This window comes from Pezoporus flaviventris, unplaced genomic scaffold (assembly GCF_033815535.1).
Source record: "Pezoporus flaviventris isolate CSIRO_AGI_PZ_B2104156 unplaced genomic scaffold, CSIRO_AGI_Pfla_v1 ptg000253l, whole genome shotgun sequence".
In the NCBI taxonomy this organism is placed as follows: Eukaryota; Metazoa; Chordata; class Aves; order Psittaciformes; family Psittacidae; genus Pezoporus; species Pezoporus flaviventris.
The window spans coordinates 884,965-910,579 of NW_026892800.1; the positions used below are offsets into that span (position 1 = coordinate 884,965).

Genomic DNA, 25,615 nt, shown 5'->3' on the forward strand with positions numbered 1-25,615 from the left:
GGACCTCGCTCCCCTCGAGCGCAGGCGCTGCCTCCGCTCCCGGAGCCTCCGTCACACCCGGCCTCCAAAACCGGTTTTGGTGCTAAAACCGGGACCGGATCCGTGCCTGGAGCTCGGGACTGGCACCGGCTCCGTTGCTCCCCACCACTGCCGGCTCCACCCCCCTACCCCCCCCACACCCCCCCCTCCCGGTTCTTCCCGGCCTCCACGAGCCCCAAATCGGGTCAGTCGCTCTTTAAACGCCTGGAAGGCTGCACCATGTGATGCTCCAGCTCCGGTTGGGAGCCGGCGGAGCCTGCGGGAGCCGAGCGGTGCCGGGCACCGGGGACCGCGCACAGCCACCGAGAGCCGCGGGCATCCCTCCGGCCGCCCCGCAGCATGCCCCCGGCGGCACCCTGCGGGTGAAGAGCTGCTCCTGTGCCGGGGTGAGGGCACCCCGAAACAAGCCCTCTGCTTGCAGCACAAGGTGAGGTCCGTGTCCGGCGGCTGCTGCCGGAGCAGGGACCAAAGAGGGGGGAAACGGGGGTCCTGCTCTGATGCCTCGGTCCCGAAGGGCTCCGCCGGGGCTGGCCCCGCGGCTCCGGGAGCGGTGGTGAAGCGGCGGAGGTGGGAGCAGGATGAGCCCCTGGGGTCGGAGCTCCGGGGGACGGCACAGAGCTTGGCGGGGGGGGGGGGGGGGGGGGGTCCTAGTTCCCACCCCCTGCCCAGGCTCCATCCCGGCTCGCAGCGCACCCGGCGATGCCAGTTGCAAACCGCATCCCTGGGCGATTGCAGGTGACCGAGGACCCCAGCGCGGGGGGCCCGCAGCACCATGGCGCACCCCGTCTCAGCCTTCCAGGCTGCCTACATCTCCATCGAGGTCCTCATCGCTTTGGTGTCCGTGCCGGGGAATATCCTGGTCATTTGGGCTGTGAAGATGAACCAGGCGCTGCGGGATGCCACTTTCTGCTTCATCGTCTCTCTGGCGGTGGCCGACGTGGCCGTGGGGGCTCTGGTCATCCCCTTGGCCATCATCATCAACATCGGACCGCAGACGGAGTTTTACAGCTGCCTCATGGTGGCCTGTCCCGTCCTCATCCTCACCGAGAGCTCCATCCTGGCGCTCCTGGCCATCGCCGTGGATCGATACCTGCGGGTGAAGATCCCTGTCAGGTAGGAAAACGCATCGGGATGAGCTCTGCGGTGACGGCTGGGGGGAGAAAGGGAGCCCCAAACTCTTGGTGAAGCACTGAAAGAAAGGTCTTCCTCCACGCTGCTGCTGCTGGGGCACATCTGGCTGCAGCAGCGATTGGGGCAGGCTGGGCTGGGCTGGGGGGGGTCCTGGAGCCTTTGGCAGCTTCATTTGAGGGTTCAGAGGGTGCTGGGGTGCAGGCAGAGGTTACATTGTGGTCCCTCGTGGGGTCCCACGGCATATGGGAGAGCACCAGCGGGTGCTCCAGGGAGTGGAAAGGGGATGATAGATTTGTCTTCAGCCCAGTCATTCCCTCACCACGGGCAGCCCAGGAGCCATGGGGTGATGCCTTGCTTGCTCATGGACATGTGTGGCACAGTTCTGGGGGGCTGAGGGACCAGAGGTGACAGCCGGGCATGTCTTATAGAGCAGGCTCACTCAGGAGAGACCCTGCCTATGGGGCTGCCCCACAGACGCCTCCCCTCCCTGGTTTTCCCCTTCTCCTCGTCTCTATCTGTTGTCAAAGCCAAGCCCATGACCAGTACGGTGGGGTGTAAATGGGGGGGTACGAACTGTATCTGAACCCTGCTGCTCCAGGAGGAGATATTTAACCGCTTCATGGCTGGCTCCTGGTGAGCTGCTGCAGCCCCTGGGGCTGGGGAGAGGCAGCTGTGGGGCCGGGATCCCCCTGTGGGGCTGGCAGGGATCTGACACCCGGCGCTGGTACCTGCACATCCCACCTCAGCCCCGCGCTGCGCCGTCGCTGTTGCTGGTTCCCTTTGCTCTGTTCAAGGACGCCTTTGCCAGGCTCATCCGCTCCGGGAAGGCTGAGGAAACTCAGCCCAGACCCTTCCAGGGGCAGGAATCACCTCCCTGTACAGGGAGACAAGGACCTGAGGCTGCTCCAGTGTGCTCGGTGTCCCCGGATCCACTGGATCACCACTGTGGGGCTTTTCCTGCACCCTTGGCCCGCAGAGGCTGCTCGGTGAGGGACCAGAAGGCGGAGAGGGGAGGCACAGGTTAAACCCCAACCCCTCCCCGCCACAGATGATTCCTGAGGCTGTTCCCGACTTCCTCCCTAAGTGTGATTTTCCCAGCCTGACAAATCCTTGTCTCCCAGCCCGTCTGTAGCTGAAGTGATTCTCACCCTGTCATTGATCTGGGTGCTTTTTTGGTCCTCCTGCCTCCCCTGCATGCTGGGGCTGGATTCAGGAGTGGGAGTGCTGCAGCTTCATACATAGCAACACCGCCGAGCTCTCAGCAGTCGTTTTCCTAACAAATCCAGTCTTTTTATGTCCATTCCTGCCTCTGAGCAGCAAATGGGGAGATTTCTGCCCTGTGCCCAGGAGGTTTCCTGCAGCAATATTAACCTGTGAATAGTTTGGGTGGGCTTTTCTCATGCAGTATCGACCCTGACTTTGGCTGTCCCATTATGTGGCTGAGCAGTTGGCACAGGGAGATTTCCCTCTGAGTTTCTGTACCCTACTTAATATCAAAAGGCTTCATAGCCACAAGAAGGGTTTGGCTTCACTCTCCCATTCTCTCATCCCCGGGTGCTTCCTCCTCTCCCTGGCAGTTGGCAGATGCAGTGATTTTAGGTGATTTTGGGCGCCAGCAGCAGCAAAACACAGGGCTGGAGATCACAAATAGCACAGAAACCACCACGAAAGACTCTTCCCTGAGCCTGGAATGTGGCGAGTTCCCCCCAACCTGTGCTGGCTGCTGAGGGATGATACCGACAACATTTTGACAGCTCCAATCACGGCTTCATGGTGTCGTTCCTCACTGCGACACCGAACCCAGCAGCCTGCAAACGGGTGCTGAGAGCCTGCAGCAGCACTTGAGTCCCCATCGAGACCCACGTGTGTCCCCGGGGTGGCACCCACAGAGACCTGCAGGTGATGTGGGGGGGATCTCTGCCCCGGGCACATCCATAGGGTGGCCAGGACATGGAGCAGGGGTATCCCCCCTGGCACATTGACATCGGGCATGGAGGGGATGGAGTGAGCAGACAGAGTGGGTGCTGCGGTGCCAAAGGAAGTGCCCACACAAGGCTGACACAGGGTGGGTGCTCCCCAGTGGGATGCACGCATGGCCAAGGGGCCTTGTGGGCTTTTGTGCATGGGGATCCCACATCCCCAGCCCCACTACTGGCTGGAGGGGACAGCAGGGAAGCGAAACGCATCTCCTAGAGGCAGCCGAAAAGGACTGGGAGCAGCAAGGAGAGAGGCTCCGGGCTTCCCTGCTCCATCCTTGTGCTCCCCAGCAAGCAGCACTTGCGGTTTGGGTTCTATGACGGGGTGTGCAGGGTTTCCACATCCCTGCCACGTAGTGGCCAATTGGGGTGAGAAGCCAACGGGGCTGTTGTCTGGGACGAGTTGTCTGGAGGAGAAGCCAAGGCACTGGTGGATTTTCCAGGTTTTCTATTTAATTAGGCAGAGCCAGGACTGGAAGCGCAGCTTGGCAGGGAGCTGGGAATGTGGTGCATCACAGCTGGGATCCTGCTCCAGCTCCCATGTACAGCCCAGCCCTGGGGGCTGTGAGCTTGGGGAAACCACCTTCAGCTTTGCTCCTTCTTCCAGCGAATGTGGACCCGTTCTCTGCCAATGCACCCAATGGACATCAAGCCCTGGGGCAGACCAGGAGCTTTGTGGCCCCAGGGGTGGGTGTTTTCTGGCGCAATGTCTTGAGCAAATGGTGCCCTGAGACATCTGGGATGTGTGGGATGGCAGTGGGAGAGTGACATCCGATGCTGCATCGCAAGCATCCTCCCCGCTCCCATGGCCGTGTTTCCTATGGACACAGACACAGAGGAGCATGGGCCACTCGTGCAAGGTGGAGGCAGGTTTTGAGGGATGGAGAGGGGTCTTTCATGGCTCTGTGTTGGCACCCCTTTCCTCCTGCTCCTGGAGGGAAACCCAGTGCACACCCAGCATGGTTGGGGGACCAGGGTATCCCACTGAACCCTCTTCCTGTGCCCCAAACCCCCAGGTAGCATCTCGCCAGTCTGCTGGGATCTGCAGGGAGCTGCCTCCCCACAAAGGGCATTTTCTTGACTCTGGAGGGATGCAGGAGCATCGCTAGGGTTGAGCGGGCTGGAGCAGAGGGTACCACGCTCCCGAGCCTCCACAGGAACTGCTCTAAACAGCTGGAAACCACCTAAAATAGGTTTGCTGCTTTCCTGCAGGTGGAAGCGCTCACATCTCCCCTCTCGCATCCTTCCTCCCCTTCTGGCCTCAAGGCAGGACCCCCCTTGCTGCCGTCCCCACCGCCGGGCACAGCAGGGCCCCCAGCCCAGCCCAAACTTCCCTCTCACGGCCGGGCCTGGGGAAGATGAAACGAGTTCAAAGGGAGGGGAAGCAGCCGGGCAGGGGCGGCCGGCAGGAACCGGCCCCTCGGCAGCAGGATGCTGGGGGCCGGAGGGATGTTGGGGGGGGGGGGGGGATGTAGCTCCTCTGGCGCCAGCCCCTGCCCTGTCTCTGCTCTGAGATGCTGCTCTGGGCTTTGAGGAGGGGGCCATGGCAGCAGGAGCAGACAGCCCCTTGCCTGGGGATGCTGGAGGCACTGGTCCTATCTTGCTGTGTCCTTGGGGGTCCTCGCCTTGCCCACTTCACACCACCAGCTCTTTCCTCCGGGTCTTTGAAACACGGGCCAGGAAGATTAAAGTTGGAGAGATGTGCTGGTAGCAAGAGCCCTTGTGGGGGGGGGGGCTCTCACCCCACAGCAGGGACCTCCAATGCCCACCCGAGCAGCATCCCGCAAGGCAAGCTGCGTTTTACATTGCTGAAGGTATTGAACATACACGTGAGGCTGCAGAGCCATGGAAATGAGACCAGAGTGGAGTGGAAATTGCTAGGAAATGGTGGGGGGAGCAGTAGGAGATGGTTTAGGAGAGCCTTCTCCTGAGCCTGATGAGATAAACCAGCTCAGGTGTGGCAGGAGCATCCCTCAGCCCCCAACTGCAGCACTTGGAAGCCGAGGGGGTGAGAGCTGCAGGCAGCCTTGGATGGCCCCAGTGATGGAAGGGGGAAGCTTCCCCCCCTTGACCCCGCTGTTGTCCAGGCTCTTGCTGGGATTGCAGTGCTCTTTTCCCTTCTCTCTGGGCCTGCCAAAGGCTGCAGGCATGGGGCCAGCTGGGGCTGGGTCACAGGGAAGCCTCAGCACCCTCAGCCAGCTGGGTCATGGAGCAGGGCATTTGGCTGGGATGGTTTTCCCACCTTTCTTCCACTGACAGTGGGATGGGGATGGGGAGGACATTGGGATGAGACCCTGCTTGGGCCCAAATTCCCAGGCACCAAAGCACATGGGAAACCTTTCTAGCAACCCCAATGCTTGGGCTCTGAGACCCAGCAGATGTGGTCAGGATGGGGATGAGGAGGTTTTGGACCAGGCTGGGATGTGTGGTGGCCCCGATGCCTGTGGGAGCCGGTCCTCTGCAGAGGTATCAAACCACAGCAGCAGGTTTTGAGGCTCTCATCAGAGCAATGGAAGAAGAGGAAACGTGTGTTCCATCTGAGGGCAGTTTTTGGCCAGGCAATGGGTTTCATGGCTACCCAGGGAGGCAAAGGTGACTGGAGATGCCTCAGCCTGCCCAAACCAGCAGTGAGGGTGATGGCAAAGTGACTGCGTCCACCCAGGCAAGGGAATAAACCAAACCCTGGTTGTCCCAAGGCTTATTTTCAGTCTTGGAGGAAACATTTCACAAGCATCCAGGTGACTCAGAGCCAGGAGCGTGAGCTCAGGGAGCCGCAGGGGGGGTTTGCACCCAGGAGCTCCTCTAGGTTTCCTTCAACCCCATTACTCATTATCCACCCCTATAGGCCCTGCCCCTGTGGAAGCAGATTGGATTCCCAAGGAAAGAGCTCCCATTTGTCCTAAACCGGAGAAATTTGGGGGTCTCTTTTATCCCTTCCCTTGCTGCCCTCCACCAGTGTATTTATAGCAGGGGAGGGTGATCTATGGAGACCTCCATTCCCAAGGAGCAAGCACATCTGAAGCGAGGATGGAGCTCAAAAGGCAGAAATCACAAACAGGGAGGTTGGCTGGAGCCTCCAAGCTGCTTTGAAGCTGCAGCTCCCAGCACCCAGCACCCTGCACCCTGCACCCTGCACCCTGCACCCTGCACCCTGCACCAGCTCAGCGGGTGGCTGCTAAATCAGAGCCAGCATTTCACACCAGACCCGGGGTGCATGGATGAGCTGTGCCAGACCGGGAGCTCAATCCTGGTCACACCAAAACACCCAGAGCCCTGGCACCACCATGGGCTTTACCAGCAGGTTGTATTGGTCTTAAGACCCCAGTAAGCACTCGAGTGAGCTGGTTTGAAGCACGATGCTTTGATGCACGGGGTGGTTTTGAGCCAAGAGCAGGTTATATTGGTCTTAAGACCCCAGTAAGTACCCGAGTGAGCTGGTTTGCAACACAATGCTTTGATGCACGGGGTGGTTTTGAGCCAAGAGCAGGTTATATTGGTCTTAAGACCCCAGTAAATACCTGGGTGAGCTGGTTTGCAGCACGATGCTTTGATGCATGGGGTGGTTTTGAGCCAAGAGCAGGTTATATTGGTCTTAAGACCCCAGTAAGTACCCGAGTGAGCTGGTTTGCAGCACGATGCTTTGATGCATGGGGTGGTTTTGAGCCAAGAGCAGGTTATATTGGTCTTAAGACCCCAGTAAGTACCCGAGTGAGCTGGTTTGCAGCATGATGCTTTGATGCACGGGGTGGTTTTGAGCCAAGAGCAGGTTATGTCAGAGATCCCTGGGAGAGGGGACATCTGGAGGAGGCTCAGTGGGATCACACACAGCTGCAGCAGCAGCACCACGAGACGCTTGCCAGCAGACACAAAATCAGGTCACTAACTCCAGATGCTGCCACGCCGGCCAAAGGAAGTGCTTTGGGCTGTAAGCAGTGTCTGCAGCTCCAGGGCTCTTAGGGAAGGCTCGGGAATGGGTGTCCCCTCCTTGGTGTCTATGAGTGTCTCTTCCTTAGGATGCAGAGTGGGTCTGACTGTGGGATGCTCCATTCCCGGTAGCGTAGAGGGAAGGGGAGAAGAGCAGTGAATCCCATGCAGGGATACTCTGGATGTGCTCAGATTGGGGTTTATTCCCACGTTCTCGCTATAAGAAGGAGATGGGGAGATGTGTGGCCCCCAAGACCCTGGCCAGGCTTCCTGGGCAGCAGCATCCCATCTCATCCCAGCCCTTCTGTAGGCCTGAGCAGGGTGCTCCCCATGCTGGCTAATCTGCCCAGGGTATCATTCCACCCTGACCCCGTTTGCTGTGAGTCGACATCTGGTCCCTCAGCAGAGCTTAGGCTGAGCTGCAGGGCAGGGCACCAATACCAGCTCCTTGCTGCTGCTGTCTCCTTGCTGCACCCCAAAATCCTGCTCTGGGATGCTTTTTTTTTCCCCTCCATCTCCCTAGATTTTAGGTGAAAGCATTGCCCCTTGGCAAGGCATCACCAGTATGTTTGGAGGCAGGTTTCCAGGGCAATAGTACGTGTGCAGACAGGGAAACTGAGGCACGGAGCAGCGCTGTGGCTTGCTCAGCATGACCCCACCAGGCAGGGAAGGGGGCTGGGGCACAGCAGAGATGGAAGCTGAGATGGGGCGCTTGCCAGCTTGCGTTTCTTCATCCCATGGGAATAGAAACTGACCATGAGGTGAGGAGCACCAACATGGTGGCATAGACAGGGAAGTGCCTGCAGTAAGATGAGGTCCCTCACTGCCGGTGAGTGATGGTCCATGGTGCAATAGTCCATCAGACCAGCAGAGCCCCAAACCCAGCCCCAGCCCCGGAGCTGCAATTTGCAGACCCATCAGACAGAGTGCCACGCTTCCAGCAGCACCACTGAGCCCTTCAGAGCTGGCTTTCCCTTCTCTGCAGTGCCTGGGGTGTCACCAAGGGCTCTGGGTTGGTGGAGGCGATGGCAGCGCGCACTGAGCCGTGGTGCCCGGTGCTTCCCAAGGACCCTGTGCAGCTGCTGGCAGCAGGACAAGTGAAACACCCTACGGGAGGCTCTGCCAAAGCAAAAGCTGCTGACTCAGCCTGCCGGGTCCCCAGCAGCCCAGCCTGGCCCTGCAGGCAGCCTGTCAGGCATGAGTCAGGTCCAGCTCACCACGGTGTGTGCCATCACCGCGGCCATCCGGTGCTGGCGCTGGCTCAGGGCATGGTGGAGCCCTTCAGTGGGGGGGTCCTGTGTCTTCCCCCAGCCCTGTCATGGGAGGATGCGGCTCCATCAGTGGGAGGCATCGTCTTTACCTGCTCTTACAGAAACGGTCCCAGCCCTGCTCCGTGCTGGCCAGAGCGTGTGATGGAGCAAAGGGACTCAGGGGTCAGGGCTGGGTGTGCAGCAGGCTCAGGCATTCCTGTGCCATGGAGCCAGCACCAATCCACTCCCCAGTGAGTCTCCGTGTCATTGCCCAGCCCTTGGCATGTGGGCTGGCTCTGGTTGGACATGTTCCATGTGGTCACCAGCAGCCAAGCCACCCTCCTCTGACAGCCCAGGGTGCATCACAGCCTGGTTTTGCTAGCTCATGTGCAGTGTTGGAATAAGCTTTACTGTGTCTTTAAAGTGTCCCATTGACCAGAAAGGGGATTTTGGCCACAAGCTTGGATGGGTGCTCTGATGGGACATGGCAGCCACCATGGTCCCTGGGCCTCCAAGGAAGAATAGGCAGGGCTGGACAAAGGCTTAGGGATGGGGGTCATGGAGCTGCTGCATTCAAACAGCCATGCTCAAAATCAGCCTGACAGTGGGGAGGAATCATAGAATCCCAGAATGGTTTGGGTTGGAAGGGACCTTAAGATCATCCAGTTCCAACCCCCTGCCATGGGCAGGGACACCTCACACTAAACCATGGCACCCAAGGCTCTGTCCAAACTGGCCTTGAACACCACCAGGGATGGAGCATTCACAACCTCCCTGGGCAACCCATTCCAGTGCCTCAGCACCCTCACAGTAAAGAACTTCCTCCTTAGATCCAACCTGAATTTCCCCTGTTTAAGTTTTAACCCATTACCCCTTGTCCTGTCACTACAGTCCCTAATGAAGAGTCCCTCCCCAGCATCCCTATAGCCGCCCTTCAGACACTGGAAGCTGCTCTGAGGTCTCCATGCAGCTTCTCTTCTCCAGGCTGAACAGCCCCAACTTGCTCAGTCTATCTTTATACGGGAATGACCCTGTCATTCCCAGGGATTCACTGCTGTGACCCCTAGGGAGTCTCAGCATGGAGAGGGGCTGCAGTGGGACCGGTCGGAGCCGACATGAGAGTCACGAGGGGTCTGAAATTCAGCAAGGCAGTGTGTTGGTGGCTCTGTATCCTCTTGTGAAGGCAGAGGGGATAGAAAGATCACTGCAGCACAAAGGAGAATGGAAAGAAGGAGGAAAACGTGGAGGAGGCACCAAGGTGAAATGACCTGGGAGATGAGTTTCTGTGTGGCACCAGCAGGGCTCATTTCAGTGCGGCTCAATGAAAACCTCTGGCTAGCAGAAGGGCAGGGGAAAACCCTGCAGGGTTCTGCCCACAGACACAGGTCCTGGGGGTTGAGGTCCCTGCAGACAGCAGGACACGGAGCACTTCTCAAAGTGATGCCGCAGGGATGCATGGGGAGAACCGAGCGTGCGGGATGCTGATGGGCTGGGAGGAGCGGTCCCAGGGAGCCAGTCCTTTTGGGACACACCTTGTCCGAGGTGACCCGAACTTCCAAGCCCATGAAATGGGATCCCAGCTGTCCCAGAGGCTGCCTGGTCTCCTGGCAGGGACAGAGATGCCTTCTGTGGCAGCACGGCCGCCCAGCTGCCCGGGCAGGCACAGGATGCTCAGTTGCAAGAAAGAGCAATTGTTGCTCTCCAAAGCAGCCACAAAAAGCCCCACAGGCACTGAGGTGTCCTGCAGAATAGCAATGAGCTGAGCACCCCCAGCACCCAGCCCCATCACAGCCTGCAGCCAGGCATGCAGCTGCCTTCCCAGACGGGCAGATCTGGGTATTAAGGAGCCATCACTGGTGATGCCATCAGGAACAGAGTGTAAAATAACCCCAAGGGGTTGAGAGCCTTCTTCCTATAGAGCAGAGGCAGCAACTGATGAGGGCCGAGTACGGGAGGAAGGGTGATGATGCTTTTGGTGATGGAGGGCATTGCAGAGCAGGATCAGCCATTGGAAAGTCTGGCAGCATCTGGGTTTGCCCTTCACTGCCCCGAGTCCAGTGGGACCCAGCAGCTGCCCTTTATGCCCTTGCCTCATGTCTTGCTGATTTTTCATCCTCTCTACCATCCCTTCCTTGCCTGGATTTTGCCCCCCAGCACTGAGCTGGGGACCACTGAGCAGCCACCGCAGTTTGATTGGATTGATCTTAAGAACAAAAGTCTCTGTTCCCAAAAAGGAGCTGGAGGAGGGAAGAGGATTCTTCCTCAGCCCCATTTCCTTGTCTTCCTCACCAGCCTCCTTCACTGCTGTCCCTAAGACTGGCCATGGTGCTCTTGCATGCAGACCCCTGGGTACCAGTGATGCACAAGCAGGACCACAGGGACACAGGGGCAGGAAGGTGACATCCCCCAGTCCTGGACCTTGCATGGGGTGACAGCAACACCTTTCTATTGATCCCCAAAGGAGGGCCGGAGCACAAAAACCAGCACATCACTGCTATGGCTGTCTAGCAACCTTCTCCAGGCCATTTCTCTCCCTAGATCCAGAGACCAGGATGATTTTTCTTGGCCTCTTTCAAGTAAGGGAAGTGCCAGCCTCTGGCACCAGGGATGCTTTCTCATTCCACTCAGTTCATTTTGCTTCACTTGGCACATCACAGTCCCCCTCTGCGACTCAGTTTCCCCATCTGTTCACAGAGGGAATGATGCTCTACAAACACTCCAAAAGCACCAAGAGGATGATGCTGAGAAACACTGCCTCAGCCACAGCCAGAATTAGCACAGTCTTACAGACCAAATGATTTCTCTTTCCTTTCTGCACTGGTAACAACACTCGGTGACTCAAACCTTGTACTGCACAACTGAAGCACTCGTTTCTCTGGGTGCAGAGAGCTCTGTTCACTGCAGCACCGAGCCGTCAAGGCTGGGAGAGAGCTCAGAGCACAGCCTGTGTCCAGATGGATGTGGCAAAGCCTGTGCTGAGCCAGGCAGGTGCCCATGGAGCCTTATGGGCTCAGAGAGGTCTGTTTGCTCCAACGGAGCTCAAGGTGTGCTCTGGTACCAGCAGACATCCCCGTCTTGCTTTTACACCCTCTCCCATGGTGCTTGCAGCATCAGAGGCATGGTTGTCACCCTGAGTAGGGCTATGCCCTACCCTAAGCACCAAGGTCCGGCCACAGCAAAGCATCTCCACCTCCAGGAGCCTGGGGACCTTCTTGCATGTCCCTTGTGCACCAGGGAAGGGGGATGCTGGGTCCTTCACAGGGTCTTGCACATCACTTGTGCCTGGGAAGGACTTGATCCTGCCCGGTCCATGCATCCCTCATCTCCGTGCCAGGCACCAGCCAGGCTGCATGGGCAGACTTGTGCTATGTCTGCCCGTTGCTCCTTGTCTGGATTTAGCTACCAGAGTCATTAGGAAGAGGCACGGGGTGTAATTTATGCCCAGCTGATGCATTTTGCTGGTCTTGGGTCTCAGGTTTTCCTCCCCACCATCCTGCTGAGCTGCTTCCTTCAGTCAGCAAGGTCAGTTTGCCTCCAAGGGAATAAATAATCCTTTAAATCTGATTGAAAAAAAAAAACAACAGCATTTACACAATAAACTGCAGGTTTGCTTTTCTTTTGCACTTTTTAGTTGTTTTCTTGGTGATAGATTGATTCTCTGCAGCGAGAGAACATTGGATTGCGGTTTTAACTGGAGCCTTCCCGTTCAATTTGGCGTTTCATTTGGCTGATCAGGATATATAGATTCATCCCAGCATAAGTAAGTTAATGGCTCGACATGTATGTACTCTGATCCCCACTGCTCCTGTTTTGAGGCCGTTGCTGAGGGATGAATAACGCAGGTTTTCCTCCAGCTCTGTGGCAAGTTGTGTTTGCGCTGAAGTTGGAAGTCAACGATAGCGTGAAATGGCACCTCCAAAGTGATTTTCACTAATTGCAAGTCCATATAGCCAAAACTTCAATTCAATTAATCTAATCCAACTGCTTTTGGCGTCTGAAATCGATCTTTTAATCAAGGGAGATATGCAGTGGGCAGAAGGCGCCGAACTGGTTGTTTTGGGTTACTGTGTCCTCTGAGGTTTAGAAACAGCGGATCTCATCGGCACGTCCTAATTCTTATTTAGACCTTGGGTGGAGAAAACAACCCCCCTCAACGTGTGAGCTTCCAGCCCATTTCTCAGTCTCGAGTGTGTTAATCTTTGAACTGGGCCATGGGCAAGAAGGGAAATGTTCCCTTTGCAGAGACAAATCGTGCTGTTGAGGATCCTGGCCAGAGATAACCGGTTGTGGCCTTAAGAAACTGAGCAGTTGAGTTGTTGACTGCGAAATGAGGAGTCGGGTGAGCAAGCAGAGGTGCAGAAAACAAGGAATTAAAAGGCAGATGATACTGATCTCCTGTTCCAGCTGTAACGTGGGATATGTCTTCTTCTGAAGAGTCCTTCTGCAGCGGAGAGATAAAGACCCACCTCAGCCCTGCTTCGTGGCTGGGTTAACACATCTTAACAGGAGATGATGGTTCCAGTTTCCGGCCTCTCATTTATCTCAGGAACAGGTTGAATTCCGATTGAATGCCAACAGCAGGTCTCAAGATCCCCCTTATTTCCCTTCCAGTTGGGATCTCTGATCTGCTCCTGCCTTTTGATGGCTCTCGGTGCTTTGCAGACTCCACCTGGTCGGAGGCATCCTCTGGGTACCCACTTGTCCTTTGCTTTCGCAGCATTCACAGAGCGTGGTGGTGACACGCAGGGAAGGACGGTGGCACTGGGCATCCTGCCCTGGTGCTGGGCAGATGGCACCAGGAGCTTCCTTAGCTGGCACCTTCCTCCCGACACGTCCGGCTTTCTGCAAGCCGCAGTGATCTGTGGGATGCAGTATGAGCCATGGAGGCCCGGGCAGCCCAGGCACACCAGGCGTTGTAGAGCTCATTTCAATTCCTCATGGAGCCCACATTTGACAGATTTGGCATTTTAAGTGGTTTAAAGAGCTGCTTTCTTGCTTTCGCTGTCCTCTCCTCTTCCCCCTCTCTTCTCCGTTTTGGGCTCTGACTTTCAGAGTCCTCGTTTCAAAGATGTTCTTTTGCATCAAGAACGAAAACATGCAGTGCATGGAAAATTCAAGTACAATACAGACAGCAATTGAAGTAACTCGCTGTTTATCCAGCCAAAGCTGCCTTTCATCCCTTCCCCTTTGTACTACACAGGTACCTTGCCCTGACTTCTTTCATCACACAGTGACACGCAAAGACATGCCTGGGCAAACAGCCCCCAGGCAGCCACCATGGCAGGGGCAAGGCTGACGTATGCGAGCCTTTGATCCACAGAGCAATGGTCCAGGGCAGATGAGAAGCACCTCCAGCACAGCACAGAAGGGGATGTGCATGGGTTTGGAGCAGCTCCTCCTGAAACCTTCTTGCTGCTGGAGGTGGGTTGCTCCCAGAACGGAAAGGGCTCAACTGTGTGATGGGGACGTGCAGGACCCACCCTCACTTTCAGGCCTGTCCTCCTCTCCAAGGAGATGTTTGCACACCAAATCCCTGGATTTTGACACCGAAACTGCTCAGGCACTAAAAACGTCCACTGAGTTTATTGCTCTGGGGTAACACTGAAAACAAGCCCATCAAACCCATCACTGATGCAGCCTGCTTCCCGAATCTCACCCCCATCTCTTAGGGACTGGGCTGTTCCTCTCCCTGTGTCCTAATTCCCAAAGTCCTGGCGCTAGGGAAGAATCTCAATTTCTGTTTCCATTCTCGTTTGAAGCAGCACTTCTCATGCTTTGCATCGCATAGAAACGCTCAAAAATGCCACTGCCTGAAAGCAGGAGCCAGAAGACAAGAACATCACAGTTTTGAACCAGCAGTTCTAAGATTCTTCAGCTTGTTTCATGATTTGCAGCCATTGCCAATGGAGTTAAATCATTTTTTCCCTACCTCGGGGTCCTGGAGGGAGAAGCCAGTGATCCAGGAATGTCCTAGGGGGCTGTGACCACACATGGAGCTGGGAGGGAGCCCTGGAGCTGCCTGGCTGCAAAGCTAAGGCTCAGGGCACCTTGCACCCCACTCACCAGGGACACTGCCACACGTTAGCAGGAGGGTGACATCCAGAGCGTGGCCACCCCAGTGCAGGCACTCAGCACCCTTGGATGCACCTGGTGCTGCCCACAGTATCAGGCAGTCTCAGAGCTCCCTTTGGGGTATGCGGGGTCTGCCTGGGGTTAGAGGGCAGCACTCCCCAATAGGCACAAACTAACCTACCATTTCCATCAGGCATCGGATGCCCTGCGTGTCCCCAGCCCCTTGCTTAATCCCCATCCAGTCGCATTTTGACTGCCAAGCACTGAGGGGTCCTTGCCAAGAATTTCTGCTTGCACAGCCACAGAGCACTTGAACGTGTCAGGATCCAGCCACAGGCTGTAAACCAAGCCCAGTCTGAAAACAAGCTCAGCTTTATGTGCCCAAAGGATTTATACTCGCTGCCGGGATGAAGGATGCTGCTTGAAGGAAGCGAGAAAAACGGCCTTTCTCCTTGAGCAGCAGCGGACGACACGTGCTCCTCTGCCTTCTTTGGACAAGAGCGCTGTCTCCTCCACACCCAGGGCAGAGACTGAAGGGGAAGGATGCATGGGAGGTCCCTGTGCTCTCCATCCTCCCTCCCTGCGATCTCCAGCCCTTCCCCTTGTAGCATCCTGTTGCAGTGGGATGCCCAAGGTGATGCCATTGGCACCGCTCCATGGTGGAGCTGCCGTGGAGGTTACTCACATCCCACCTCTGAGATGAGGCCAGCTGGGCAAGAGGTCTGGAAGGAGCTCTGCAGTTACTGGGTGCCTGCTGTTTGTTCCTGAAGATGGGCTGTGATTCATCACCAGAGCCTAAACAGGCTGCAGGGATCCAGCAGCTACTTCTCCATCAAGGCCAGAAGCAGCCGCAGGAGGGGTATGTGACTGCTTGGCACTGAACTCATCCAGGCTGGTGTGATGTTCTGTCTGCTCCTAAGGACCAGAGATGTGACAAGTGTCTTTGGCTCAGCAGGCAAAGATTTACTTCAATTCTCCAGCTGGAACCTGCACTAGGGCAGGTTTAGACTCAAAACCCAGGTGGACACTGTGGGCTACTGGGGAGCAGGGGAGGAAGCCCTTAAACAGCCTCATGAAGTGATGCTGCCCCACAGAAGATGTCAAGCTGCAGATGGGCTGAGCTGTGATGTGCTTCGAGGCTGATGGCAGCAATAGAGCAGCAGATGTGGGGGGATGTGTTTGGCTTCTGGGTCCACGCTGTGGACATCTGGGGCTGGGGGGAGACACCTCTTCCCATACTTGTAGTCCATCCAGGATGGACTCCCATGCTTTGTGCCTCCAGTCTGGGGTGAAGAGACCCTGACACAGCCTGGCTGGCCTAGAGAAGCATTGCTCCCCATTTCCAGGCACTTTATCCCATAAAACCCTTTTCTACCTTATTGCTCTTGCTTCTTGTGGGGATGTTTGTGTCCCTGGGGCTGCTTTTGGATGTGCCCACATCCCGCTTTCTTGCCATTTGCTGGAGCTGTGGCCACCGCAGCTTCACCCACCACGAAACCAAGCACTCACCAAAGCCCTGGGGATGCTGTGTCTCAGTGTGTGGGGACCAGTCAATTTGGGCAGGATGGATTTGTTCTCAGAAGCCTCATCATCACCCTCGCCTTCATCCATTAGACATTTACTGGCTATTAAAAGTGGTCAGGAACACTCGGTGGCCTCGACAGCTGCTTGTGCTTCACAGTCACTTGTGCAGGGCAATTCCTTTGCAGAGAGCTACAATCTTAGGGTGCTAAAACCAAACCCTGGACACAAGCTGGACCAGGAGGCTCTTCAGTGGGATGCACACCTATGGACCTATACAGTTCCATGCAGATGCTTCTGGCCTCTCTCCTATTGGCTTTGGGGGAGGTTTGCATCAGTCATAGAATCCCAGACTGGTTTGTGTTGGAAGGGACCTTAAAGCTCATCCAGTTCCAGAAGAACAACCTAAGATCCCATCTCAGTCTCCCCTCTGGCAGGTTAAAGCCATTCCCCCTCGTCCTGTCCCTCCAGGCCCTTGTCCAAAGCCCCACACAGCTTGGTGTCAGTGGCAAACTTGCTGCAGGTGCTCGATCCCACTCTCCATGCTGTTGACAAAGACGTTGGCTCATTCTCTACGTCTCCAACCCACAGGTCGATGTAAATGCAACACTCCCAAAACATCTCCTTTTGTTCTGGTTCAAAAAGCCCCAAAGACTCCAGGTCTGGTTTGAATAAAACCATTTTGTTCTTCGCCATTTCCTTGAATATCCTTTTTGTCCAGAGAACACCTGCAGTTGCCCAGCCAGCCCCAAGACGTGGCTTTGCTGGTCCCTGCTCTGGTAGGGAATTGCATTGCAAGTCCTGGGGAGTTAATTCACTAATGAAGGCAGGCCATAGCTAATGAAGTTAAGCTGAGGCCAATGCGGTAGGAGGAAAGGAGGCCAAGCTGACACGAGGCTCATCTGCCCTGTGAACGCAGCAAGGCAAAGCAGCCAGAGCACGTCCTGAGCTAATTGAAAATCTCTAGACAAAAGTCCTTTGATGGCAGAGGATTGGGGTTTCTGCTCCTCCTGCCTGGCTGCATCTTTGCTTCAGTTCTCCCCGTGTCCCGGAGGCTGCTTGGGTGGGAAAACTCAGATGGTGGTGATCAAAGCTGCTCCGAAATGCCAAGCTGGGAAATGCCCAGGGCTGGGATGAGGAGATCCCTGCACGAGGTGGGAAGTGCTGCAGAAGGGAAACTGTGGAGCAGACGCTGGGTTCTCATAGGCTCTTTTTCACCTCTAATGCTTATTCCTTCTTAGATCTTTTGCTTTGGTTGCTTACCTCCTTCCATTCAGATCTCTTTAGGGCTTCATCTAGGTAAGTTCAAACTCTTGATGGTTATCAAGGATTTGAAGGTGGATTTAGATGTCTAAAAAGGTCTCTTAGCATTAGCATTAATGTCTCCCAGCACCAACACCCTCTTTGCATCACCTGAGTGCATCTCCTGTTTGTTCACATCCCTCCTGTTGGGAGCTTTGTGTCTCTTTGGGGGTCAAACATCAGCCACTCAGTCCTTCACGTTCCTGACAGCATCCATCCAACCGCTGCTGCAAGTCAATGACAGTGATGGGCCCACACAGCCTGCAGACACAGCTTGAGCTGTTGGGTGGCTCCACGAAGACATTTCACACCCTCCTGGGTCACCCTGGCAGCTCTCACAGCCAGGATGGGAACACAGATGGCAATGGCAGAGAGGTGCTGACACCATTTCAGCACGTTCCTCTCCTGGTCACATCACCTCTGGTCTTCCACCTTGGAAGAAATGGGGGCTGGTGACCACTGGTGGCTGCCTCACCATGTAAGTGATGGCCTTGGGAGGGACAGATGTCACCTAACATCATCCAAAGCTGGCAGCTGGATGGAGGGCTGGACAGCCTGTCTCTATGAATGCTTGGAAGGGAGGAGTCTGGCCCTATCAGCATCTTCTCTGGGATGCATGGGGGCTTATCCTGATCCCCAAATCCCAGACTTGTTGCTTGTGAGTTGCCAGCTGGCAAGTAAAGGCATAAACACTGGTCCATAATCCATGGAAAGTCTTTGAGGTGGGACAGAAGAGTGCATCCTTCTACAGCAAAAGCATTGGTGTTGGTTGGTGACGGAGCCCCTTTCCTGCACCGAAACAGCCCAACAGCCTCCATCAGCATGGCATTTCCAACCTGACACTGAAGTCCTACCAGAGGGACGCTTCCCAGTGCTCCAAAGGAGGACCCAAGGTGCTCTCCAAGGGAGAAAACTGAGAAATGCCATCAGGCTGCTGGGGGAAGGAGGAACAAGGGGACATGGTGGGATAGGGCAGCCAAGGTGGTTTCCACCATCCCGGCCTCTGATCCTCCTGTGACCTTAAGGAACTGATGTAAAAGGAGCTGAGCCCATCCTACAAAGAGCCAGAGAAGGATCTCCTCACCATATGGTGTCCTCTCTGCTTGGCATCATCTCTACAAGCAGCTGGCACCTCTCCTATAGCTCGTCCCACACATGGTGACCTGGCGTTACAGCAGCTCAGCAGGGAGAGGAGCTGGCCATGACCAACCCTCTTCTTTGAGGATCTCTGCTGCCCAAACACTTCAGGTGTGCACTGCAGCAAGAGGAGATGGCACCACACCGTGAGGTTGTGCAGAGGAGCTGTGGCTGCCCCATCCCTGGCAGTGCTCAAGGCCAGGTTGGACACAGGGGCTTGGAGCAAGCTGCTCTATGGAAGGTGTCCCTGCCCGTGGCAGGGGTTGGAGCTGGAGGAGCTTTAAGGTCCCTTCCAACCCAAACCACTCTGGGTTGTTCTGTGATGTTCTGGGAAAAAGGGGCCTCAGTGCCCCCCCCCCAGTGCCTCCATCCTCACCCCAAGAAACTTTGCCTGCAGCATCTCCTGGAGCATCCCATCAGGAGGCAGCATCTGTCCCTGGGGGACCCTGTTCCACATCTCCCTCTTATCTCTACACAGCCCCTGGGGACAATTTGTCTGCCTCCACCTTCAACCATCACTTCTCGCCCTTCCCCTTGGGATGCAGACAGCACTCCAGCAATAATTGACACTTCGCCTCTTTGCATTTCTTCCCAAACCACCAAAGATGTTTTTGCTCCACACCAAACCCCATTTCCTGCCCACCCCGTCTCACTGGGATGTCAGTGAGGCCGGATGGCTGCTCTGCTCCCTCCAGGCTTCTTTCTCCTGGCCTTGGCAGGGCATTCAGGAGGCCTTGGGGCGATGCCCATCCCTGTAGGGAAGAGATGGTGCAAAAACCACCACTGAGGACAATCTAGCAATTATGGTCAGGCTCAAAACCCCACAGACAAAGGAAACAAACCCAGATCGGGTGGTGATGGCGGTGACTATTACCAGGGACGCTTTAGTCACAGCTGTTAATAAAAATAATAGCAGTAATAAAATCACAGCGATGCAGTTGTTCCGATGCTGATGAGAATAATGAGATTATTTATTAACTGGGTGCCATTAGCAGCATTTTCTCATGCTTCTGCCTCCCAGACCCATCCCAAACTCCAGCCCTATCATATCCATGCAAAATGAGGTAGAGGAGAAAGGCTTTTTCTGTATGGCATAACCAAGGAAGAGACACGGAAACAGCCAAGCTCATCGCCCCCCACCCAACACCCTGTGCTGTGAGGCTGAGCACTGGGTGGGATCAAGCACTAGGTGGGATCTTGCATTTCCTCCCTTTAAGCTGGCTTTGCAGCCCTCAGAGCAGCTGAACCCCTTGAGAGCTGCATGGTCAAGACCCTGTGGGGTGGGTGAAGGAGGAGCTCAGAGTCAGTTTAAGGCCATTGTCAACCTCCATGTGGGGTTGATGAGGGGCAATGGCACCCATGAGCCCCTGAGGACCACGTTTCACTGCAGGATGCTGCAGCTGCCTCTGCCTTTGGCTTGTTGCTTGAAGAAGGAGCAAAAGCCCCAGCTCCAAATACTGCTGTTTTCTATGGATTTTGGGTGTTCAGCTATGGTTCCCAGGGGGATGCACAGACAGGCTTTGGTCTCAGCTGCTGGCTGCTTCTGCAGTGCTACATTTAAAACCTCATGGTGAAAAGTTAAGCAAAGGAACATGAAGAGGTCGGTCCTGATGTTAGAACTGTTGCATTGTGCAGCAAGGGCGGAGATGGATGTGCAGCAAGGAGGGGTGGATATGGACCATGGCAGGGAGGTGGATGTGCAGCAAGGAGGGATGGCTATGGACCATGGCAGAGAGGTGGATGTGCAGCAAGGAGGGGTGGATATGGACCACGGCAGAGAGGTGGATGTGCAGCAAGGAGGGATGGCTATGGACCATGGCAGGGAGGTGGATGTGCAGCAAGGAGGGATGGCTATGGACCACGGCAGAGAGGTGGATGTGCAGCAAGGAGGAGGAATGGTTGCGCAGTGAGGTGGGAGCATCCATGTGAGGCAAAGAGGGATGGATGTGCAGTGAGGAGGTGGGAGGGACGCTCACTGGAGAGGAGGGGTGGACAAGCAGCCAGCAGCGTGTGGGGCTGTTGCTCTGTTGTGTGTGTGTGTGTGTGTGTGTTGGACACTGTGGACCACGGGAGCTTGCGTGCATCCAGGGACCTGAGGTCTGCACAACCTCTGCAGCTGTCCTGGTAGTGCTGATATCCATCTGCAACAACACACAGTGTTCTGGAGCTGCAGGGGGCCGGGACTGACCAGGCTGGGCCCCCTGCAGCCTTTCCCCATCCCTTCTGCTTTGGCTCTAAGAGAGAACACTGCGTCCTCTGATCCGACCCTGGTTCATGACTAACAGGGTCCCAGTGCTCATTCTGCCCCTTGTGCTCCTGAGCCCCAGCATGAGAGCAAGGGGAGAAGGGGTGGGTGCTGCCTGCAAGCCTTGGGGTGGTGTTTGGGGTGCTCAGCAGCTCTGTCTCTCTGGTGATGGGTGTCACAGAGCTCTGCAGGGCAGGGAGCACCCGGGGTGGTGGCAGCACATCCACCGGGATCAACAGAAGACCCTAGAAACCCTTGGGAATGAGGAGATGGGACCACAGGGACTGCAGAGAGGGAAGGAGCGAGGGCAGGCGCTTGGTGCTGTGATTTCAACCTGCTCGATCCTAGGTGGTGGGAATGGGGTGTCACAGCTGCAAGGGAACATCAGCTCTCCCCAGGGACCTGTTAAGGGTGATGCGGGGTGCACAGGCCAGCACACAGCCCCACCGGAGCCTCTGGTACCCCCATTCCCATGGGCCCCCCACCTTTCCCTTCGCCTGGCTCGCAGCACGGGTGCTCTCCCACCACCCCTCGCCCTGCCCGTGCCCCAGCGCTGCCTGCCCTGCGCCTTTCTCAGGGTCTCCTGCCCTCGCTCCTCCCTGCAAGGAATAAATCACCCTCCAGCTCTAACCTTGGCTCCCAGAGGAGCTGCCTGCGTTGCCACCTCCTTCCCATGGACTGGGCTGCCTCCGGGATGCTGGGAATCTGTTCCCAGACCAGAGGGGTTTGTTTGGGAAAGCTGGCAGGGACTGGTGGCTCTGGACCCTCTGGGTTCTGATGTCCCCCAGTCCGTAATCCCACCCTGACACCTTGCCCAAAAGATGGGACTTGAGAAGGGACCCTCAAGGGGGAGTGAGGCTGGATTGGGGCCCTTAGCTTTATTAAAAAGCCCCCAAAGTCTCCATTTTCCCAGCACAGGTAAAGGCTGAGGAGAGCTTTGAGCACTGGGGTGGAGATCCAGGCTTGCCAGACACCTCCCCACGGTCCCCATGGCCAGGTTAACACTGGCAGCACTGCAAAAACCCCAGCAAACAGTCAGAAAATGCCTTTTGTTCAATCCCCTCCGGTGGAAAGCAATAGCACTTGGGCTGCAAATCTCCTTGGCCTCTTGAGGAGAAGCTTTGCTTTGAGGACCAGGGGGGAAAATCAGTCCAGCAGCCTCCACTTCCCGCATGGAGAGCTCTGGAGAGATGAGCCCAGCCGCATTGTGCTCCCCAGTGGCATCAGGGAGGGAGCAGAGCCCAGCCAGAGCATGGCTTCCTCCTCCTTCTCCTCCATCTCTTGGCACCGGCCCATTAAGAAAGAGGGTTTGGTCGATCAGCCCAGCACTTTAGGAAATGAGACAAGCTGTGCCCAGAGCCTTCCCCAGGGCTCCATTAGTACCAGCAGATCCTTCCTCCAGCCCCGTGGGTCCCAGAAGAGGCTTTTGCTGGTGATTTCCTCCCCCAGTGCAGGGGGAATTGTGTGGGACAGGGTGCTGGTAGGGCGGGTGCATGGGGGGAAGAAAGGGGGAATGCTGCTCCAGGAGTGGATGATGGATGGAAGATGGAAGGTGGGCTGTTGGAGCAGCACTGTGACACCCCCCCCCCCCACACCCCCCCAGATATGAGGGCTGAACACGCATGCTCCAGCTTCCTAATGCATTTCCTGGCTTGGCATCAACCCCCAGAGCTCCAGGATCATGACTGAGGTCTCTTCCCATCCCTGGGGCTGGTGGGAGGCAGGCTGAGGTTCCCCAGGGCACACGCAGAGAAACCAGTCCATTAACACGTCTGTCAGGCCAAGCTGGTACCGCTTGCCAAGGATGGGAGCTAGCAGCATCGTGGCATCTCAGCACGGCCACCGCCGCCTCACTGGAGCAGCCTTGGCCCCCAGGCAGAGCGTGCGGCTCCTGTTTGATTCCTTCCTGCTGTTGCTGTCTCCTGCACAGGTATAAAAGCGTGGTGACGCCCCGGCGGGCGGCCGTGGCCATCGCTTGCTGTTGGATCGTCTCCTTTCTGGTGGGACTCACCCCTATGTTCGGCTGGAACAACCTGAACAAGATGCGGAGGACTCAGGAGCTGAACGCCACCCATACGCAGTTTGTCATCAAGTGCCAGTTTGAGACCGTCATCAGCATGGAGTACATGGTGTACTTCAACTTCTTCGTCTGGGTCCTGCCTCCCCTGGTGCTGATGCTGCTCATCTACCTGGAAGTCTTCAACCTCATCCGCAAGCAGCTCAACAAGAAAGTCTCCTCCAGCTCCAACGACCCCCAGAAGTATTATGGGAAGGAGCTGAAGATCGCCAAGTCGTTAGCACTGGTCCTCTTCCTTTTTGCCCTCAGCTGGCTCCCTCTGCACATCCTCAACTGCATCACCTTGTTCTGCCCGTCCTGTGAGACACCGCACATCCTCACCTACATCGCCATCTTCCTCACCCACGGCAACTCAGCCATGAACCCCATCGTCTACGCCTTCAGGATCAAGAAGTTCCGGACAGCCTTCCTGCAGATCTGGAACCAGTACTTCTGCTGCAAGACCAACAAGAACGTCAGCACCACCACCACGGCCGACACGGCCAACTGAAGCTGGAAGAGAGCAGAGACGGGTCCCCCATGGCCAAGCCTGTTCCCTGCTCTCAGGGGAAGGGGTAGTGAGGACCTGGGAGGGCTGCGTTCACCAGCCCTGTGTCCCCCCGCTGCCCAGGGGGTTATTTATTCACCGGTTTGATATCATAGCCTGCACTGTTCCTCGCCTTTCTTTTTTGTTCTCTTTGGTTTTGTTTTTCAGGGTTTGTGTTGTGTTTTTTTTTAACGGTTGCCAAGTATTTAAGGAGAAATTGTACAGACAAAGGCACAGTTTATCTTCATGCAAATAAAGATGATAAAAACCACCCAGGAGGTCCTCTGCCATTGATGGAGACCTCCGGCTCCCTGGAGCGTGGCAGTGGGTGATACTGGGGCTACTGCATGCTCTGGGTCCTGCATCCATGGGGCAAAAGGGTGCCCTGGTGGGAGTGAAGCTGCTGAGAGCCAGGAGAGCCCAGGACAATGTGATATCTGCAGCTCTGGAGCTGGGAGCTTTCAAGCCCTTTCTTTCCTATCCATAAGCAGGGACAGGTGAGGGAAGAGGTAGGAAAAGGCATCCCATGGCAATGCCAGCACCCACAGGGTGATGAACCCACCATCCCCATAGAGCAAAGGGTCACACTCCAACTCTAAACGCTACCAGAGAGGTAGGTAGAGGGGAAAGAAAACCCTTAGGCATAACCCAGAGTATTCTCCAAGAAGAACCCTTTGGTGCCCATGACCCCCAATAGCACTCACAGCCCTGTGAGTAACCCCCTGTGTCCCCTCCTGTGTCTTCTTTCTCCTTTTACTTTGGCTCTGAATCAGTTTCCCCTCTTCAACCCTGCCTATCTTCAGCGCAAGGCAGTAGCAAGCCTCCCCCAGCCCTGTTTGTCTCATCTCTCCCACATTGCTCCCTACCACCCTCCCTATGCTGCCAAACTCCTTTGACCCACACTTCGTGGGTTATAATTCAGCCGCCTCCATGGTCCACGGGAGCAGGGAGGAACCTGCACCCGTGTGGGGGCAAGTAGGAGACAACTACAGCCACAGGGTTGGTGCTGATGCTGCCACAGGGACACGTTGCCACCTCCGTGTGTCTGCCGCAGGTTCAGCCATGGGCAGGGGGCATTGAGGAGCTCTGTGGTCCCCCTGTGGATGCTGGCAGCCTCACTGCCGGTCTTTGCTCTGCAGCAGGATCTCTTCCAGGCTGAAGAGGTGGTGGGAAGAGTTAATTTGAATTCTTCTCTTATCAGCATCCCTTGTTCACCAGCCTCCCATTGGAAACACACTCCCTATGACCCTGACCCTGCCCCAGGAGGGTTGTGCCCCTTGGACGTCACCAAGTCACTGCAGCAAGCTCCTGCAGGGGCTGGGAGGGGGTGCAGGGAGTGAAAGGACCTTGAATGGGTGAGATTTATGGGTGGCTTGTTAGCCAGCTCCAGAGAGCGATGCTGTGCACGTGTAGCATGGGCAATGGGGCCGCTGGGTGCCCCCTGTGCCCACTTCTGCACCAGCTCTGTTCAGCCTGAAGGGAGCTCCTTCATGTCTGAGAGGAAGAGGAGGGCAGCAAAGAAGAGAGGAGATGAGGGGCTCAGCCTCCCACATTTTGCAAAGGCCTCAATGCATCATATCCAGGCTCCTGTCCCCAGAGTATACTGGGCAAAATGGGAGCGGGACAGAAGAGCAGCAGCAAGGACAGGAGTGCATGGGTCTCATTGTAGAGGTGCCCCGAACACTCTCCCAGCCTCCTTGAGGTGAAGAACCCCAAATCCTTTATCAGCAGTGTCTGAGGATGCTGCAACCCCAGGGAGGACCCCGTGCCCAATGGCCCTTTGCACAGGAGTAGCTTGGCCCTGCATGAGGGCTGCTGTTTGCCGAGCACAGGTCTGATTCCCCCTGGCATTTCTGCAAGAGGCTGCTTTCCTGGAACTGATGCCTTTGCCTGATCCTTGCTAAGGTGCCCAGAACCCTGACAACTGGGATGCTCATAAATTAAAAGGCAAGTGAATGATTGCTTTCAGGAATAAACATCCAGTGGTTTTTTTCCACTCCGTGCTCTCTAGACCTTACCCAGGGAGGGCTCACTAAAAGTGGATGCTGTTACCCACCCTGGTCCCCTTTGGGGTTACAAATGCAAGTCTTTGCCTCATAGAACTATATTAAGAATCTAGAAAGGACAGAGTGTGCAGCATGAGACAGTCTTGGAGATGCTGCTTCTCCCCTGTGTTAGCAAAGCCACATCTAACACAGCCTGCTCCCAGACCCTGTTCTCCCAGGCTCCCACGTGCGAGATGCCAGGGATATCAAGGGGGCCAGGACATCCTCATCAGTGTCCATGGCTGGGTGTTAGCATGTCGGGGAAAGACCTGCTCTCGTCCTGTTGGTGGGACCACAACCTCCATCCCCTCTGGTGGCATCATTGCTAAGCCTGACCACCTCCATAAGCGAGCATCCAACTCTCCCCTTG

The 25,615-nt window shown here is 56.2% G+C and overlaps 1 protein-coding gene across 2 annotated transcripts; it reads left to right on the top strand.

Moving 5' to 3' along the window:
• Positions 1-11: 11 nt before the first annotated feature.
• ADORA1 (adenosine A1 receptor) lies at positions 12-23,563 on the top strand. Of its 2 annotated transcripts, none has more exons than XM_061442769.1 (3): positions 12-466; positions 775-1,152; positions 22,528-23,556. In XM_061442769.1, the coding sequence occupies exons 2-3, from the start codon at positions 812-814 to the stop codon at positions 23,162-23,164; spliced, it is 978 nt and encodes a 325-aa protein (XP_061298753.1). In that variant the 5' UTR covers positions 12-466; positions 775-811; the 3' UTR covers positions 23,165-23,556. The 2 variants fall into 2 exon arrangements, with proteins under 2 accessions (XP_061298753.1, XP_061298754.1); XM_061442770.1 differs by lacking the exon at positions 12-466 and adding an exon at positions 483-606 and having other exon boundaries at positions 22,528-23,563.
• Positions 23,564-25,615: the final 2,052 nt, after the last annotated feature.

Bases quoted from the DNA above. Each gene is read 5' to 3' on its own strand.
- ADORA1 (XM_061442769.1), top strand. From the start codon at position 812: ATGGCGCACCCCGTCTCAGCCTTCCAGGCTGCCTACATCTCCATCGAG. The intron at 1,153-22,527 runs GTAGGAAAACGC...TCTCCTGCACAG, and splicing joins CGGGTGAAGATCCCTGTCAG to GTATAAAAGCGTGGTGACGC.